Here is a 17553-nt window from a genome sequence, read left to right on the forward strand (position 1 = left end):
ACACACAACACACATACCTTTAAAAAACTATGTATAAGTGCACTGGGTTTTGTCTCCTCCTCTCCATCTCCCCAAGTACGAGGTTGGAGAAGGTCAGAGCTGTTGCTGGAAATTAGAGCGGGCAAAAAGAAAAGAACCCTTAGGAAGCTTCATTCTCTTAAGTTAGGAGGCGCTGGCTTGCAGACGCCACACCACGTTGTCCATGGACCTTGTCTAAAGGGTTGAGTATCCCCACCTGCTTTTCCATGAACTGTCCTTATACAGACATCAAAAAGCTCTGGAAGACTAGAGAATAAACTACTGTTATAATATCATCTTTGGGGGGGAGGCAAATGGGAACTGAGTTTCTGGGGTCCCAGAAAGGGAGATTCTTCACCATATAGCTCATTATATATTTACATTTTTCTACCCTAGGAACACAATCCTGTACAAAACCATTAAACTATTTTTTTAAAATTAACAATAACTGCCACCAAGGTTACCTGGATGGCTTCAGGCAGGGACGAAATTGTGGGAGGGAGTTCCCACAAAGGGCACAACATCAGGAAGCAGGCTGTCCAAGGGTGTCAGAGACTCCCGCAGGCCTGAGAACCTGCCAGCCCAAGCCCCCCTCAGGCTGGTAGCCCAAGAACCTCACTCAGAGAGAGAAGGCCTGAGGGGGGAGCAGAGCTGGCCCCCCCAACCTGGGAACAGACTGCAGCTGAATCATACTGCAAAATCCACTTTCTGTTTCTATACCCCGTGTTGATTCTGCTTGCACTTGGTTTACAAGATAAGAGCACTTCTGAAAAACGACCCTGGTCTTAGCTGAACTGAGAGAAAGAGGGATTTTCCACCCCTCTGACTCGACGCACAGCCTCCAGGGGAACTCGGCAGTGGCTTCCCTCCAAAAAAGGAAAGGGCAGCTGACAGAGAATAAATAGGGACTCTGTGAATGAATGCACTGAATCATAAGTCCCCACTGAAAACCCACGAGGGGTTAGGCGTGGTGCCAGGTGCTAGAAGGAAAGGACGCGACAGAGCTCGGACAGTGACTTCTTCCCATCGGGGCCACTCTCTCAGGAGCACCTTCTTCTCCAAACACTGGGGGTCAGAGTGTCCAGACATTAGGGATGCGCAGACGGACAACCAGAGGGACAACTCGTCCTGCAACCTCCCTCACTGAGTTAGCCAGCTCAGTTTGCAAAGCACGAAAAAGAAGAGAGAAACCAGAGAAAAACAACAGAATTGAAGAGCCTGTGGTGTGCGGTTCCCTGGATGCAAAGAGATGAAAATCCCAATTCTAGGACATATGTTCCCCCCGGGCACAGAGGCCTGGCCTCCCGCAGTCTCCCTTCCACTCTTCCGCCCTTTCCTCAGGTTTCTTTCTGGGGAACAGGAAAGCAATGAGTTCTTGGAGCAAAACTAGGTGACAGAGAGATAAATGACTCAGAAATAAAAACCAAACTGCTCCTAGGACGGGGTCTGACTTCTTTTTCCCAGTTAAAGTTGACTGAGCACTCACTAAGTAGCAGGCACCGTTGTCAACAGGGTACCTGTGTTTCCTCATTTAAGCCCGAAACAGAACTACACGGTAATAGTAATAGCTCCACTTTTCGTCCACAAGGCAACAAACCCTCGGAGGTCACCGAGGAGGGCGGGCAACAGGCCTCCCTGAGCGCAAGGGTCTGGACGCAGCCGCCTGGGTCTGCAGCCTGGCTATTGTTGCTTCGTGGCTGCTGTGTGCAGGTTCAGTTCCCAAGTGAGTCCCTCGGGCCTGTTCCCTCGGCTGGAATTTAGGGATAACAAGATACCTACCTCACAGGATTGTTGGAATTACTCCTAGAATGGTTAGTTCCTAGAGCAGCGCCTGGCTCGGCAAGTGTCAGCTACGACGATTGCCCAGTTCGCCTGACCCCGAAGCCCACACCCCTCTAAGAACTCCATTCTCCTGCTTGTCAGCATCTTCCTCAAAGTATCGCCAGGCTAGCAATTAACCTGGCCTTAAGGACCCAGGTGAAACGCATGCAGGGGGCACAAGGTAGGGGCCAGCCCACTCCGATAAAAGGCAGACTTAAGACAATCAAGGCAGAGCTTGGGGTAAATCTTGCAGGGACTTGGGGAGACTGCGGTGGAAGCAACATCCCAGCTTCAGCGGCTCTCAGTTCATCTATTTCACACCTTGGACTTCCATGCCAGGTTTCATGTGGAACCAGAATTCTGCCACTAACCTCCACCACCGGCAGCAGCCACTGAGCTAGAAGGAGAAGGAAGTGGGGACCCAAGACGAATGGGAAAGGAACTCTTATGTGGGACCCAACTCTAAAGGGAAGCGGGGCATGGAGGTCAGTCAGAAACCAAAAGGACCACAATAGAAAAAATTGGGGAACCACTCACTGGTCTGTATTATCTCATCCCCTGTTTATCCCAGGCTGACTGGGTAAAATACCACCCCAGATGACAGGACTTCCTGTTTTTAAACCATCTTGGCCCTTACAGGCTCGTCAACCCAAGTTCTCACTTCTGTGGGCTTGAAGGTCAAGGCAGCATTGCTGAAGCTGGAGTCCAGCTGGCTGAGAGGCAGGGGCACAACAGGGTGGCAGAAGAGGGGAGAGCAGCAGAAATGACGTAGAGAAATCATCTCGATACGAGACAGTCTCCCTTGCACACAGGCCAAGACCCAAGGCAGCAAAATCCCAAAGCATGATGAAGCTCCTTAGAGACAGGTGCCACGGGGCTCAAGTTCAGTCAGCACGTTAAATACTTCTGTGATGTTTGGCAATCAGGGGCTGCCCCAAGTTCCCAGATCCTCTGCCCCGACCCCTCGGTGGGATCCCGCTGGGCCTCCCAATCTGGGAACAGCAGGGGGCGTCCGGGATCCCACGCCCACTCAACACCATAGCTGGTCAGTACCTGTCGAACCTGACTGTTAAATCCGCTGAGGATGACCCTCCTCACTTCTGCAATAGGACACGTTTCAAGAAACACCATATGGAAACACCACTTTCCTCCTTGGGTCCGTTCAAGGGGGGCCCATCAGAGGTGGGGCCCACGACTCAGGTAAGATGCTAGTATCCCACACCTCCCTGCTTTCTGCACCCCCACGGTGACAGCGGGAACGTGAGAGAAAATGAACAAAGAGCGCTGACTGAGCTCCTAACCACGGGTGCACACGGGATGCCAGGTCATTGGCACTCGGCATCTCGAGTTCTTCAACAGCCTCTGAGGTAGGGACTTATCCTCATTTTGCAGTTGAGAAGAGCGATGCTGAGTCTTGTCTGGACTGTACACTGGGAGATCCCACCTCAAACTAAGGCACCCGCAGCGTAGCCAGCGGTAACTCCCACACCCTCGAGGCCGGTGGGCACGGGCAGTGGGGGCTGCAGCAAACTCCCCCATGGGCAGCAGCCAGTCTCCAGACCCCCCTGACCAGGACGAGGACAGACTGGGGTCCAGCACGGCCTGATGTGAACTTCCTAGAGCCCTGGATTTTTTAGGGGAGATGTCTGTATTTCTAAATACGGTGCAGGACAACCACCTTACGGGCCAGCTCTACAGATTTTGGATTTACTACTTCCCTCTCTTCATCCTGCCCCTTAAGGCCAGTCTGTTTCTTAGCCAGAGCAGACAAAATGTGTCAAGACATAGGCACAGTCACCTGGACCAAAATAAGAGAAGACTTTACTTACACTCTCACAAACTGGGGTCCAAACAAGGGCCCTCCCAAACTATGATCTATTAATGCATCTATGCCCCAGATCGTCAGGGCTAAATACGGGCAGTGCTAGCTCTGTGTACCTCTTGCAGCCTACATAATGTTTTTAAGAACACAGGAGGCTGGGGTTCAAATCCCAGCTCTGCAACTAACCAGCGATACAGTTCGGGGCAAGTTAGTCCTCCACTCTGTTCCTCGATTTCCCCGCCTGTAAGACAGGGATATAATATCTGTCTCCTAGGAATGTGGTGAGTTTTAAAAGAGGGACCATATCTAAAGCATGCTTTCTACTAAACACTACACAAATATCCACTATTATCCTTCATTTCCTCACGGAATCTCACCCAGACTGGTCTACTTCGCCTTCTCCTCTCCTCCCAGGCCTTCCCCTAGCTGTGGGTCCCAAAGACTCCCTTACAGAGATGGAAAAACTGGAGGTGGATTTCCCTTCAAGGAGTCAGGCAGCCAACTGATGCTGAAGGAGGACATTTCAACGCAGACCTGTCAACAATCAAAGACAATTCTTGGAACCTCCTCTTTTCTTGAAAACCTCTGGGGTTTCCTTTGCGACAACTCCCTCCCAGCAAGAACTGAAGCAGGGTGGTTGGACAGAGAAGGAAAATGTCAGTTTCCTGCCTCAGGCCAGCTGCAGATAACTCATCTCTGGTTTCCGGAAAACCTCATCTCTGAGCATTTTTATTTCTGCAGAGAAACAAAATCATGTGAGGGAGAAAGAGGGGGTGGGAGGGCATGGAGGGAGAGAGTGGTGGCAAGACGGTTTCCACTGGACTCCTACCTGCTCATCCTCCAGATGTCAACTGAGGCATCCCGTTCTCCCAAATCTAATTATGTGCGCGTCCTCTGCTCCTCCCCAGCCCTCTGGATTCAGCCGTCACCCCACTTCGAACATCGTACAGCAACTGCCTGCTCAGTTTTCCTCTCTCACTCTGCAGTAAGCCCTCCAAGGACAACAACCACCTACCTCAATGGCCCCCCCAGAACCTGGCCCAGTACCTGGCAGAGCACTCCACAGAAATTCATTGAACACATGAATAAGCTGCCCTGGCTGGTGTGGCTCAGCAGGGTGGAGCATCATCCCAGACCAAAGTCGTGGGTTAGATTCCCAGTTGGCACATACCCAGGTTAGGGAACATATGGGAAGACAACCAATCGATGTTTCTCTCTCACATCTCTCTCTCTCTCTCTCTCTCTCTCTCTCTCTCTCTCTCTCTCTCAGCAATGAAAACATGTTTTGGGGTGAGGATAAAAATAAATTTTTTTAAAGACATGAATGAGAAAATCATGACCCTTCTCTCCCTACACTCACATACTCCAGCCAATCAAAAAGTGAAAGTACTTTAAAGAACCTCCTTGCACAGGTTCTTATAGGAAACAGTACACATAAATTGTACATTTCTCACATTTTTCTAATTCTTCTTTGTCACATATAATCAGTAAAACAGTTGGCTGAAAAGAACATTCAGGAAGAGCGTGCTCCTGTGTTGTAGAGTTTGGCCACTCTTGTTCCTGGAAGAGTTCTTGAAACCCAAACCTCTAACCACATCAATGTCCCGTAGAGAATTTAAACCAGGAAGAAGACACACAGGATCAGACCAGGCCAGGGTGGACAGAAGGCTGTGAAGACCAGACTACATCAATTGTTTCACTAGAATATATCTATTCTGAAAGGTCATTTGTTTTCTTGCCTTTAGGGATATAACAAATATGTACATCCTGCTTTCTAAGGCAGTTTCAATAGAAACTACTTGGATTTATGGTCTTCCTATTGACAGAGCACATGCCCTGACTTTTACAAGGGGAAAATTTGCTGCTTTATCGAGGTGTGACAATGCTGATGAATTTGTTCTTAAAAGATCTCCACACACTTCTCTTGATCTCGTCATGTGTTTTAGAATTTGACCATCCTGAGTGCAAAGTTCTTCCTCGTAGCTACCCCAAAGTCTACCTGTTAAAATTTATACTGGAGTTCATTTTTGATGACATGTCTTAAAAGAAAGGACCAAGTGTTTGTAATGCCTGCATTTAAGGACCCAGTTACATGAAACTTCTACGTTCCTGGTCATCCTTTGCATTGGCTATTACAACGTGGGGCAAAAGTAGGTTTCTAGTTGTGAGTACACAAAACACAGAATTTGTTCTTGTAGTATCAGTTATTAATTCTTATATTATTTTCCATACAAACAACTGTACACCTCCTTTTGCCCCACCCTGTATTTAAAGGAATGCACTTTTCCCAGGGAATATTATTAACAGTTAGAAAGATGGTCAGGGCTGGCTGGGGAGGCCTGGGGAAGCTGACTAATGGAGGCTTTGACACTGGACTTGACCAATCCAACAAAATTTATCCCTGTTTGGCTCGAGTAGAATGGAGAACTGAGAGAGTCATTTCCTCTGCTCTTTTCTCTGCGGAAAGCAGACAGACACAGCTGGATCTCCTTGGGAGAACCGAGCCTCACCCAAACATCAAGTCCAGCACATTCTTGGAGGAGCCCATCCAAGACCTGTGTAGTTCAAAGTGAGCTCACCTCATCCAGACTGCAAGAGAAATCTTCATTCTGGGCACGGGCAAGCTCATCACATCGCCCTGTGCGCCTGTGGGCGGCCCTCGCCATCATTTATCCCTTTCATATTGCTAAATTTTCACAAGATCAGGGTAATATTAGGCGCTGAGTGCTGTCCTAATGACATTTTTAGCATTATCTCAGTCCGCCCAGCCACCATGAGGTAATGCTATTATTAGCCCATTATATGAAAGAGAAAAAAAGAAGCTTAGAAAAACAAAGTGCTTTGCCCGAGGTCCCACAGCTAGTCTAATCGTGAGCCCTAGTCTCTCTGAATCCAAAAGCTCCTCTCTTAACACATTAAAAAATTCTTCCAAACCTGGCACAGATCTTCTTGCACAGAGAACCATCACAACCGATTGAAAAATGGGCTTGAGAATAATTTACCTTCTCTCCTTCCACATCTTCGTCCCTATATTCCTACCATCCTGTGATCCCCGCCTTCATGCACACACCCTCCCCACTTGTCACATCTCAACATTGTAGTTTCTGGATCTATCCCGCAAACAGGTTTTTCACAAAGGAAAAGAAGAGAAAAGGAAAAGCAAAACCCAACTGCCTATTTGAATGTAACTAGAGAATAGCATGTCTCCCTTGGCATTTTAATTACTGCAATAAGGGCATCTATCAAGAGTTTTGCTAATCATTTGCTTCTCTTTTTTCCTAACTTTCAAAAATATTGAACTCATAATTCTTTATTTTGTTCATTATAAAAAATAACCTAACCATGACAGGTGGGGGGAGGTTGGGAATAAGTCAAGGTGGCCAAAGGGTACAAACTTCCAGTCAACAGACAATTAAGGCCCAGGATGTAATATACAGCATGGTGACTACATAACGTATTGTACATTTGAAAGTTGCTAAGAAACTAGCTCTTGAAAATTCTCACCACTTAAAAAAATTGTAACTGAGGTGCTGGATATGTAACTAAACCTACTGTGGTAATCATTTATATATATATATATATATATATATATATATATATATATATATATATGTGTGTGTGTGTGTGTGTGTGTACATGTATATATATATGTACCTCTCCCTGATACTACAATGTAGTGCAAAGAGCATAGGTGTTGCTAGAAACTGAATTGTGTTGTCCCACAAATTCATATATTGAAGCCCTGCACTGAGCCCTGCCAAATAGGATGGTATTTGGAGATGGGGCCTTTGGGGGGAGTAATTAGGTTTCTATGAGGCCAGGAGGGTGGGGCCCCATGATGGGATTAATGCCCTTCTAAGCAGGGACACTAGAGAACGAGCTCTCTCTCCCCTAGTATGCATAAAAAAGAAGTCACGTGGACACAGCAAGATGACAGCCAGGAAGACAGCTCTCACCAGAATCAAACCTGTTAGGACCTTGACATCACAATTCCCAGATTCCAGAACAGTGAGAAATGTCTATTATTTAAGCACCCAGTCTATGGCATTTTATTACGACAACCTGAGAAAATTAATGTAGGTGTCTAAGTCAGACAGGAGATCAAATCCTGACTCTACCCTTATGGCTGCATGATGTTAGAAAAGCGATTTTGTTGTTTTTGACATTTGTCTTTATTTTTTTGATTTTTAGAGAGAGAGGAAGGGAGGAGAGAGAGAGAGAGAGACATCAATTTGTTATTCCGCTTATTGATGCATTCATTGAATTGGATGCTTGTGGTATGTGCCCTGACTGGGGATTGAACTCGCAACCTTGGCATATCAGGACGATGCTCTAACCCCCTGAGTTACCCAGCCAGGGCCTATTTTGTTTTCTTCTCCACAGTTTTGTGGATATACCACTGATGACAATGGTTGCCCCACAGGGCTGTGAGGAGGGGTAAATGCGATGATGATGTCGGCGAAAGGCACCCAGAGCTTTTCCTGGTCCCTTCTCCCTCCTCACATGGCCTTAGTACTAGACTCTGGGATGCAACAACCCCCCATCAGCCATGCCTCCCCCATGCATGCCACAGCTGACCTTATAAACAGGTAGTCTGTTGGTCAAAATTCAGCCCACGGATGTGTTTTGTTTGGCCTGGACCAGTGTTTGAGGAACTGCGGATTATTTATCAACATTTAAAGGCCAGGAAATTTCACATGAAAATCCCAATTTCCTGTTCTTGAGAAATAAGATCATATGCCACTGAACCTGTGTTTGGCTAGGGTGATCCCCTTTGGGTAGGGGGTGAGCTCTCACCTCCTCGGTCAGGTGGGCCCCACCCATTGAGAACACAAGATGCGCTTGGCGCTTGAAGGCTTCTGAGTCCGCAGCCCCTGAGCTAACGGGGCTGGTGAAATATGAGGAGGTCTTTATTTTTCCTAGCTGCCCACCAACAAGGATTTTAAATACAATTTCAGGATTGGTCTCCTGAAGTGAGGAACAATCAGCGCGTTCCTGAGTTACTGTTTTTTTATTTATACTTCTATTGTGAGTTGAATCTATTGTGAGCTGAAAAGCCCTCCCGGAGAGGCCAGGGTCTTAGTTCTTAGAGTAAAAAAAAATGAGTTGTTGTAACCCAGCTTTGCCTCTGTCACTCACCTTCTTGGGGCCTCAGTTTCCTCCTGCAGGAAAGGAGGCCTTGGGCTAGATGATATTTATTGACCGGTTTCACATTTGTGTAATTATTATGTGAAATTCAAGCACCTGGGTAGAAATTTAACACAACTCTGTTTACTTCTGAGCTCTAAAGGTTTTAATGAAAGCAGAGCTCTTAAAACACCTCATTGACCCTTAACACAGGTCTTGGCTAAATGCAAACAGGACCTGAATAATGGTCTTGTTTATTGTTCTGCCCACTCCAGGGGTGGGTCTTTCGCTATGTGTTATACTTAAGGCACCAGGGAGGAATGAACACCCAGGCGTTAAAAGACCTGATATTTAACCTCCTGACCCCAGAACTGCCTGCCTCTCTGCCCTCACTACACACCACTATCCAACCTCTGGTGCTCTCTGCATGTGGGTCTTCTTTCAATTCCTTGCTCACTGCTACCACAGGACCTTTGCACCTGCAGGTCCCGCCACTTGGAGCCCTGTTCACTCCCCCCGATGCTTCAGCTCCCAGCACAGGCATCGCCTCACCATTCCTGGCCTTCCCGGCAGGATCAGGTTGCCGCGACTTGTGCTTTCATCACTCAGCTGTGTGGTAGCAGCTGTCACAGCTGCACATCTACATTTCATAGGTGTGAATGGTGGAATAGCGATTATCTCCCCGACTGAATGTAAATTCCAGGAGAGCAAGGTTCGTGTCTGTCTTTACTCATTGTTTTCTCTCCAGTGTCCGGCCAATAGGGAGGCACTCAAATGTTTGATGGATGAATGAATGAATGAAAAGCTGATACTAGTCTACTGAGAAGATTCTGGAAGACAATTAAAGTCCTCAAGGACCTGCCCTGACTAGTGTGGCTTTGTGGGTTGGGCATCATCCCACAAAGTAAAAGGTCGCTGGTTCGATTCCCAGTCAGAGCACACGCCTGGGCTGCGAGTTCAGATCCCCAGTCGGAACGCATATGAGAGGCAACCGAGCAATGTTTCTCTCTAACATCAATGTTTCTCTCCCTCTTCCTCCCTCCCTTTCCCTCTCCCTAAAGATAAATAAACAAAATATTAAAAAAAAAAAAAAAAAAACCTTCAAGGACCATGTCTTGTTGAGGGTTGTATTGCCAAAACCTAACAGCAATGACAGAACTGATACTGATGTTTAGAGCTACAAGGACCAAGTACTTAGTGCGATCCAACCCTGTTCTAACAGATTATTTACATAACAACTCAATTTAACCTACGCAAGAATCCTATGGAACTAGACATATTTTCTATCCCTGTTTCACATGAGAGGAAACTGAGGCACAACAAGTTGGTATGTCACTTAGTGAAAAGAACAGCAATAATCCCAAGCCGTCTGGTTCCAACTGCTAGCATCTTGCCTAACATGGTGCCTAATGGTTAAGCAGGCAGAACATAGTCAATGTTTATAGGAAAGAGACAGCTACCCTCTATGAGCCCTCTGTCCCTGGCCACACACACACACACACACACACACACACACACACACAACATACATGAACAAATAGATGAACCCCTTCTGGAGTAGACATCTAGGTGGATAAGGGTCTCAGAACATCACAGCCATAACAGAGAACAGAAGCAGCCGCAAGAACCAAGCAGAAAATAAAACTGAAGCGGAGGCCCCCAGGGTGGGCAGCCCCCCTGCCCCAGCTCAGGCCACAGGAAATGGCCCCTGGCCTGACCTGGGCTGCACGCACCTGATGTTTTCGTTCAGTGCATAGAGCTCGTTGCTTTGCAAGCCTCCGCCTTTGAAGACGTTGATCACAGCCGTCTGGACGCTGCAGGGAATAGAAACAACTCCTGGTCAGGGGATCTGCCTCCCCAGGGCCATCTCAACAAGCAGCGAGCTCAGGGGTGAAGGGGGCGGAAGGGGCCAAAAACCCGTGGCATAAACACAGCCCCATTTTCCACCCCTGCAGCCCATCACTTTCCCTCCAGGGGACCTGGAGAGGAAGGAAGACTGGAGTCACGAGGACCCAAAAGGGGCCCGTCCCCCGACTTTCTCGCAGGCTGCCAGTCCTCCCCACTCGCCTCCCAGGCGGCACCGCTAGGCAGTGGCGATGATAAAGGGCGGGCAGTGTGATCGGGCTCAGGAAGCTGCGTGGCCAGCACCCCTGGGCCTACAGGTTCTGAAATGGTCTTTTCTGCAACCAGCAGCTGGCCCGGCCTAGGGATCCTTCACCCTGTCTCCCGAGGGCAGCCCCGAGCTAATAAGAAATGAAAATTCCTTGCCTTTTTTAAAAAAACAAAAACAAAAACAGTACTTTCCTTAGAAAGTTCTCAACTGGTACTGGCCTCAGGTGCCCCTTCCGTTCCCACCCCTGTGAGTTAACCCCTTGAGGGGCCACGGGGAAGTCTCAGCTCCACCTTCTCTGGGACCCCAGCCCAATATCTCAGCAAGGAGCTGATTACAATCTTGTCTTTACCAAGGGTCCCAGGCGTATTTTTTTTTTTACAAAACAAGGATCCACGTAACATCAAAATATTTCAGAGCCCCCTCTCCCTTCCCACCATTCATTGTGCATTCATTGAAAAAAACCCATAATGATCCAAACTTCTGATCCAAAAGAAGTCAGTAATGCTTTCAAATAATGATGCATTTCATTTATCCAAAGAGTAAGTGTTTACAGATTTGAAAAACAGTGGCCCCTGGAAGCACAAGACAGCAGATCGATTCTCTATTCAGTGTTCGGTGTGTCAAAGGTCAGCTAGACACCTTACAAAAAAAGCCAGTACCACCTCCCAACCACCTGTGACTCATTGGTAGGTGATGATTGATGGCTTATGCCGCTCAGCTTTTCACAGATAGCTGTCTTACCTTCCCAAAATAGGTAGAAGGTGACCTGAGGCTACTTATATGGTCCCACCCTTGGGTCCTCAGAGTTGGGGATGTGACAAATGAGTATGAACAGTAACTAAAGTTCCAACCCAACTGTCCCAAGCTGATTAACTGACTCTGCTAGGCCAGAGGCCCCCAGGGATCTACTCTGCCTGTACTAAAACGAAAAGTTCATGGATCTATTCTCCGTAGGAAAACATCCCTCTCTTCATGAATTGCTTCTATAAACATGACCTTCTGAAGCAGAGATCTCAGAAGCAGCAGAAGCTAAAGCCCATCCCCAGACCTGCTCTGGCCCTTGGCAGCCCCCCACTCCACCCCTGGCAGCCTCCTTTACCTGTTCCAAGCCGAGTTGGAGCTCAGCTGCAGGGCCTGCCGGGTGGCTTGGAATCGGGGCAGGTCGCTGAGCACCGGGGAGCTCATGAAGCGCGGCCTGGGCCTGCGGAAGGAGCCCATCTTGTGGAACTCAATGGGGAGGCCGGGGGCGAAGCCGCGGGTCATAAGTCCAGGTAAAGGGACAGCTTCTCTTCTGCACCAGCACGTTCCGGCTGCCCACAGAAAGGGCTTATCCCAGGGCTGCTGCCTTCAGGCTCTCAGGTTTTCTTAAAACCACAAATGTAGCCAACACCTGAAAAGAGAAGACAGCTTTTATTGAAAAATCCTAGGCTGAGCAGACCATCTCTTAGCGGAAGTTAGCTGGGACTTTCCAGCGAAACTCTCCTAAAAACAATCTGGGACCCCCCAAGTAACCTCTGTACCCTGCAGGTTCCCAGTCACAAGCTTTGGGTTTAAACAGTGTGGTTACCCCAAAGTAGGAAGGCAGTGCCAAGAGGGCCAGGTTGAGGCCAGTCCTACAGAAAAGTGCTAAGCTATGCTTGACTGTGTTCCCGTGCACACCTATCCGAGTCTGTGGGTTTCTGTGGAACCCACGACGCTGTGCCTTAAAACACAGCCCACGTGCACTGCTCGGGATTTCCTAAAGTATCCGTGCCTCTTCATTTGGGCAAAACTGCCACCACCCCTTCCTGACACTTATTCATTCGTCCCATCAGAACTGATTTATTGAGTATTTTTATTTATTAACCACTTAGTCCCTGCCCTCGAAAGGTTCATGGTCTACAAGGAAGATAACTGTTTGTGTATTTATTCATACAATAAATATTTATTGAGCACCTACCTACTATGCAGCTGGCGCTCACTCAGGCACTAGACATGTAACGGTGGCCATGGAGACCATGGTCCCTGCCCTGTAAGCTTACAGCCAGCAGGCACTGTCCCAGGCTGTCATTCTCACTCCCTCCCCCAGGCTTTCTGATTGTATCTGCTGCTCCTCTTGCCCAGAATCCCCTTCCCTTTTCTCTCCGCTTATCTAAATCTAACTCACCTTACAGGGCTGGGTTCAAGGATACTGTCCTCTGAGCGGAGACTTTATGGCTTCCTGGTGAATGGCAATGACTTGGGAGTGAACCTTGGCTCGAGGCTTAACGAGGCCACTCCCAGGTTGTGAGCCCTGGGCCACACTGAGTCTCAGAGTCCTCAGCCGGCATCGCTGCCAACCTCACAGGACTGATGAGACACGAAATGAGATCGGGTGACAAACCCCCCAAGGGTTGTCTATTTCCATTCTGACAGACTGCTTTCACTTTTTCCTTTTTTTTACTTTCAATTTTATTTTGTGTTGGTTTCAGGTATACAGCTTCGTGGTCAGATAGTCATATACTTGACATAGTGATCCCCTTGGTATTTCCAGTACCCTCTGGCTCTTATACAGTTATTACAATACTATTGACTATGTTGCTCGTGCGCTGTACTTTACACCGCCATGACTATTTTGTAACTGCCAATCTGCCAGACCAATCACTTTCTTCCTCGGCACCTCTGGACCTGTCATTTCCATCTCCTTCTTTAACGAACCCAAAGGCTCAATTGATGACTGAAAGTGAGTTTTGGAGCTGATCAGAGTGAAGGACAAAGGAAACACTATGGAGGGGAGACTCACTTTTTTCCCCAGGGTGTACAGCTTTGCCCAGAAGTATTCTCACTGGCACCTCTCTCACCAGCTAACTCTGCTACGTCCCAAAAACCAATGCTGCAAGATAAATGTCTGCCTTTGGGTTGAGAGGGGGTACAGGTTTTGCAGCCCCAGCTATAGCGTTTGAAGGAGAAACGGAGGTGTCACCTCCCAATTAAATGCTACTCTGGTCAGAAGAATGAGGCTGTGAGACAGGCACTGATACCATCCAATCAGAGAGCATGGGAGGGGTTAGCAGCTGTCTATAGGCAATGGACATAGTGACAATGAACTTGTAAGACCAAGAGCCAAAAAAGAAATGGCTTGTCCTATACCTGTGACATTTAAAGGAAAGCAGAGTTGTGCACCATTTTCTTCTAGTCTTCTGTCCCTCCACTCCATTCCCAGAATGAGTCAATAATGACACACATGTATCAGCGAATGCTGGGGAAGTCATAGTATGCCTGCTCAAGTTTCAGAGCGTCTCAGTAACTCCACAAGTGCCACTGGAATTTGGAAAGTTCTATACAAATCAGTGAAAGAGACAAAGAGGTCATAAGACCACAGACTCCCCGTCAGAATCCTTAAATTGCCTGGTTTGGGGATCTGACTTGCCCTGTCTGGTTTGGGGATCTGACTTGCCCAGCAAAGGTCACCCTATAAAGAGAGAATCCATTCTGCTGCCCTTCTTTAAATGAGCCTGCTAAGTGTAATTCATCTGAGTAATTACAGGATATTAACTCCTTTTACAAGCACCTTAAACTTGAGGTGCTGGAGCTGCCTCCCACGCAGTGGCAGTTGTACAGGAAAGTAGGAAGGCGAGCTGAATGACTCGTTCCAGGTGTTTACCTTCCAGCTGCCTGCCAAGACAACCACTTCTCCAGGAGGCTGTGTGACACTGGGGATCACAGGGCTGGCTCCTGTCCCGCCACTTCTCAGTTGGTGTCCCCCAGGCCTCCCATTCCAAGCCATGGGCGACCCTTTTTAAATAAGGGTAATTTTCAGCCACCAGGGACGAGACTGCCGCTCCCACAGCCTCCCACTGTCACTTTTCACCTGAAACCTGCCACCCTCAGATCCTGAAAACAACCCAAAGCCCACCCTTCCGACTTCTGGACAGAGGCAACAGGCCTCTGCAGACACCAGGGGGAGGAAGCTGCTGGTAGCGTTGACAAAAGTGGCCTCAAGGGAAAAGCTGACGCCCTACATCCACCTGCTGTGGCGCTGGCCCTGCAGGCACAGGCCTGTCCTGACTTAACTGTGACAAATCAGAAAGCGACAAGACAGATGGGGCCTTGGAGTGCTGTCAGCCCAGGCCCCCATTTATAGGTGAAGCCCAGAGGAGCAGAGAAACCTGTCCAATGTCACCAAGATAGGAGAGAGCCAGCAGGGGCTAGAAGGCAAGTTCCTGGACTCCTAATCTAGGAAGCTCCCCAGCACCTAACTAGGCCATTCTGTAAACTCCTTGAAGACGGGCATGGGGACATACTCATCTCTGTATCCTCAAGCTGAAGCATACTGCTTAAGGTAAAAATGAAGGAAAGGACGGCAGCTAATGAGATTGCCTGCCTGCCTGATGGGTGACAAGCACTGTTGCGGAAGGTATACTTATTCAACCCTCACAAAACCCCATGGGAAGACCAGAGAAGTTAAGTAACCTGCCAGAAGTCACACAGCTAATATGTGGCAAATCACTGGCAGGTGCCCAGACTGGCCTAACACTACAGCCCATTCCCACTTAGTCATGCTACCAAACTCAGCCATGAAAACAGAACAGAACCGACTGAGTCAGGCAACACTCAGTCGCGACATTTCCTATCAAAATTTAAATCTCATGCCCCTGTGACAGATAAACTGACATAGGGACTCTACGACCACATTGGATGGGGGCAAAAGGAGCAAGATGAAAGGAGAAAGGATGGACTATCTTAGTTAGACACCCACTCCTTACAAGCTGTGTGACCTGGGGCAAGTTACTTGACCTCTCTGAGCCTCTGTTTCCTCCTGCATGAAATGAGCATGCTAACAGTGACGACCTCAGGGTTGTATGAGGATGAAAAAGCACTTAGAACAGTGCATGGCAAACAGCAAATGCTACGTCACTGCTTGTTAAATAAATAAAATAAATTATTTTTAAACCTCGAAGCAAGGACATTAGGGGGAATATGACAACACATCCTCCTGCTTACGGTAGTGACCTCAGCAACACCTGGAAACTCTAGTCCCACTGCTGGTCACAGTGCACTGGGGCCTCACCTCCTCAGGCCTTTGGTAACTCACAGAGGTATTTACTGACCCTTCACCTGTGTAGAGCACTCCTCAGTTTCAGAGTCTTTCCACACAACATCACATTCTAAATCTTACTCTAATCCTATAAAGCAGGGCGAGCAAGAATTCTGTCAAATTAGGAAACTGAGGTTCAAACAGGCTAAGTGACGTGGCCAAGGCTGGATAGCTCTGGGTCCAGGAACCAGACCCGGCTGAACGTCTTCCAGCCTCAAGCCCGGCCTGCCATGTGTGCCCTGTCAGGCAAACCTCTTTTCCCCTCCTGTAGATTTTTAAATATTTTCATGATGCCACATACTTAGAAAGGAGTTTATACACACACAAACACATACACCTTAAATGATGACAAAATAACTACCGCCAACTGAGGAAATGGAATGTTATCTTAGAAATCCCATGTGCTTCCATTTTCCTTGTAACAGCAAACCTGCTTATTTACTATAAAAAGTGTAAACACTCACAGAAGCCTGTAACATAAAAATGAAAGGCTTCCCTCTGGCCATTTACTCATGTAGGAAAGCTCAGCCCAGAGCCTTCTGAGATGACAGAAATGTTCTCCATCTGTGCTGTCTACTGTGAAGGCCACAAGCCATATGCGCCTGGTTATTGAGCCCTTGAAATATGATTTCACGGCAGAGGAACTGAATTTTAATTTAATTTAACTTTCAAGAGCCATACATATGTTCACACATAATAGTTTAATAAAAAATGGGTAATTTGTTCTTTTAACAATACATCATGGACATCTTCCCATATCACTATATACTGATCGACTTCATTATTTTTAATGTTTTCTTAACTATTTCATTTAGGGGTATCATACTTGATTTAACCAGTCCCCTACAGGTAGATATTTCAGTAGTTTCCAGTTTTTTCGTTACTGCAGAGAATGAGCATATTTGCCATTCTTAGCAACCACGTGACCATCTGTGTGGGGTACGTTCCCAGAAGTGGAACTGCTGGATCAAAGGGCCTGTGATTCGTAGCTAGGTCCACACTGTGACTAACACCCGCCCCCACCACAGCCCAGAAAGGGCACCAGGCCTGGAACTCAGAAGCATGAGTGTTCACTAAAGGCTACGGCATCTGACAAACCCTGGCATCAGTGCTCATTCTGCCACTCACTGACGGGGTGGGCAGGAAAATCGGTGCCCCGAAGATATAGTCACTTCTTAGTCCCCAGAACCTCTGAGTATTACTTTAAATAGCAAAAGATGGGATTAAGCTAAGGATCTTGAGAGAAGGAGTTTGTCCTGAATGATCCATAATGGGCCCATAAATACAATTACCTGTATCCTGGTAAGAAGGATGCAGGAGATTGGAGACAGAAGAGGAAAAACAGACATTTACAAAGAGAAGAAGGTGATGTGAAATTGGAGGGATGCAGCCCCAAGCCAAGGGATGCTGGCAGCCACTGAAGCCGAAGGAGAAAAGAAACAGATTCCCCAATGTCAGCTAGAAATTGCTATGCTGTGGGAAAAAAGAAAGAGAGAGATTGTTGCATAGAGCCTCTGGAGGGAATATGGCCCCGTGACACCTTGATTCTGGACTTTTCACCTCCATAAACCGTGAGAATAAATTTCTATTGTTTTA

At 47.7% G+C, this 17553-nt stretch overlaps 1 protein-coding gene across 1 annotated transcript in view; it reads right to left on the reverse strand.

Moving 5' to 3' along the window:
• The window catches only part of PRR5L (proline rich 5 like), a 65626-nt gene that overhangs the window by 34350 nt on the left and 13723 nt on the right, over nt 1–17553 (reverse strand). Inside the window, exons 2-3 of the mRNA XM_090262571.1 lie at nt 12001–12291; nt 10522–10602 (exon numbers count right to left, since the gene is read on the reverse strand). Coding sequence (XP_090118697.1) covers nt 10522–10602; nt 12001–12164 — 245 coding nt within the window. The 5' untranslated portion in view covers nt 12165–12291. The remainder of the gene's footprint in view (nt 1–10521; nt 10603–12000; nt 12292–17553) is intronic.

This window comes from Furipterus horrens, unplaced genomic scaffold (genome assembly GCF_987537825.1).
Source record: "Furipterus horrens unplaced genomic scaffold, mFurHor1.1.pri manual_scaffold_2, whole genome shotgun sequence".
In the NCBI taxonomy this organism is placed as follows: Eukaryota; Metazoa; Chordata; class Mammalia; order Chiroptera; family Furipteridae; genus Furipterus; species Furipterus horrens.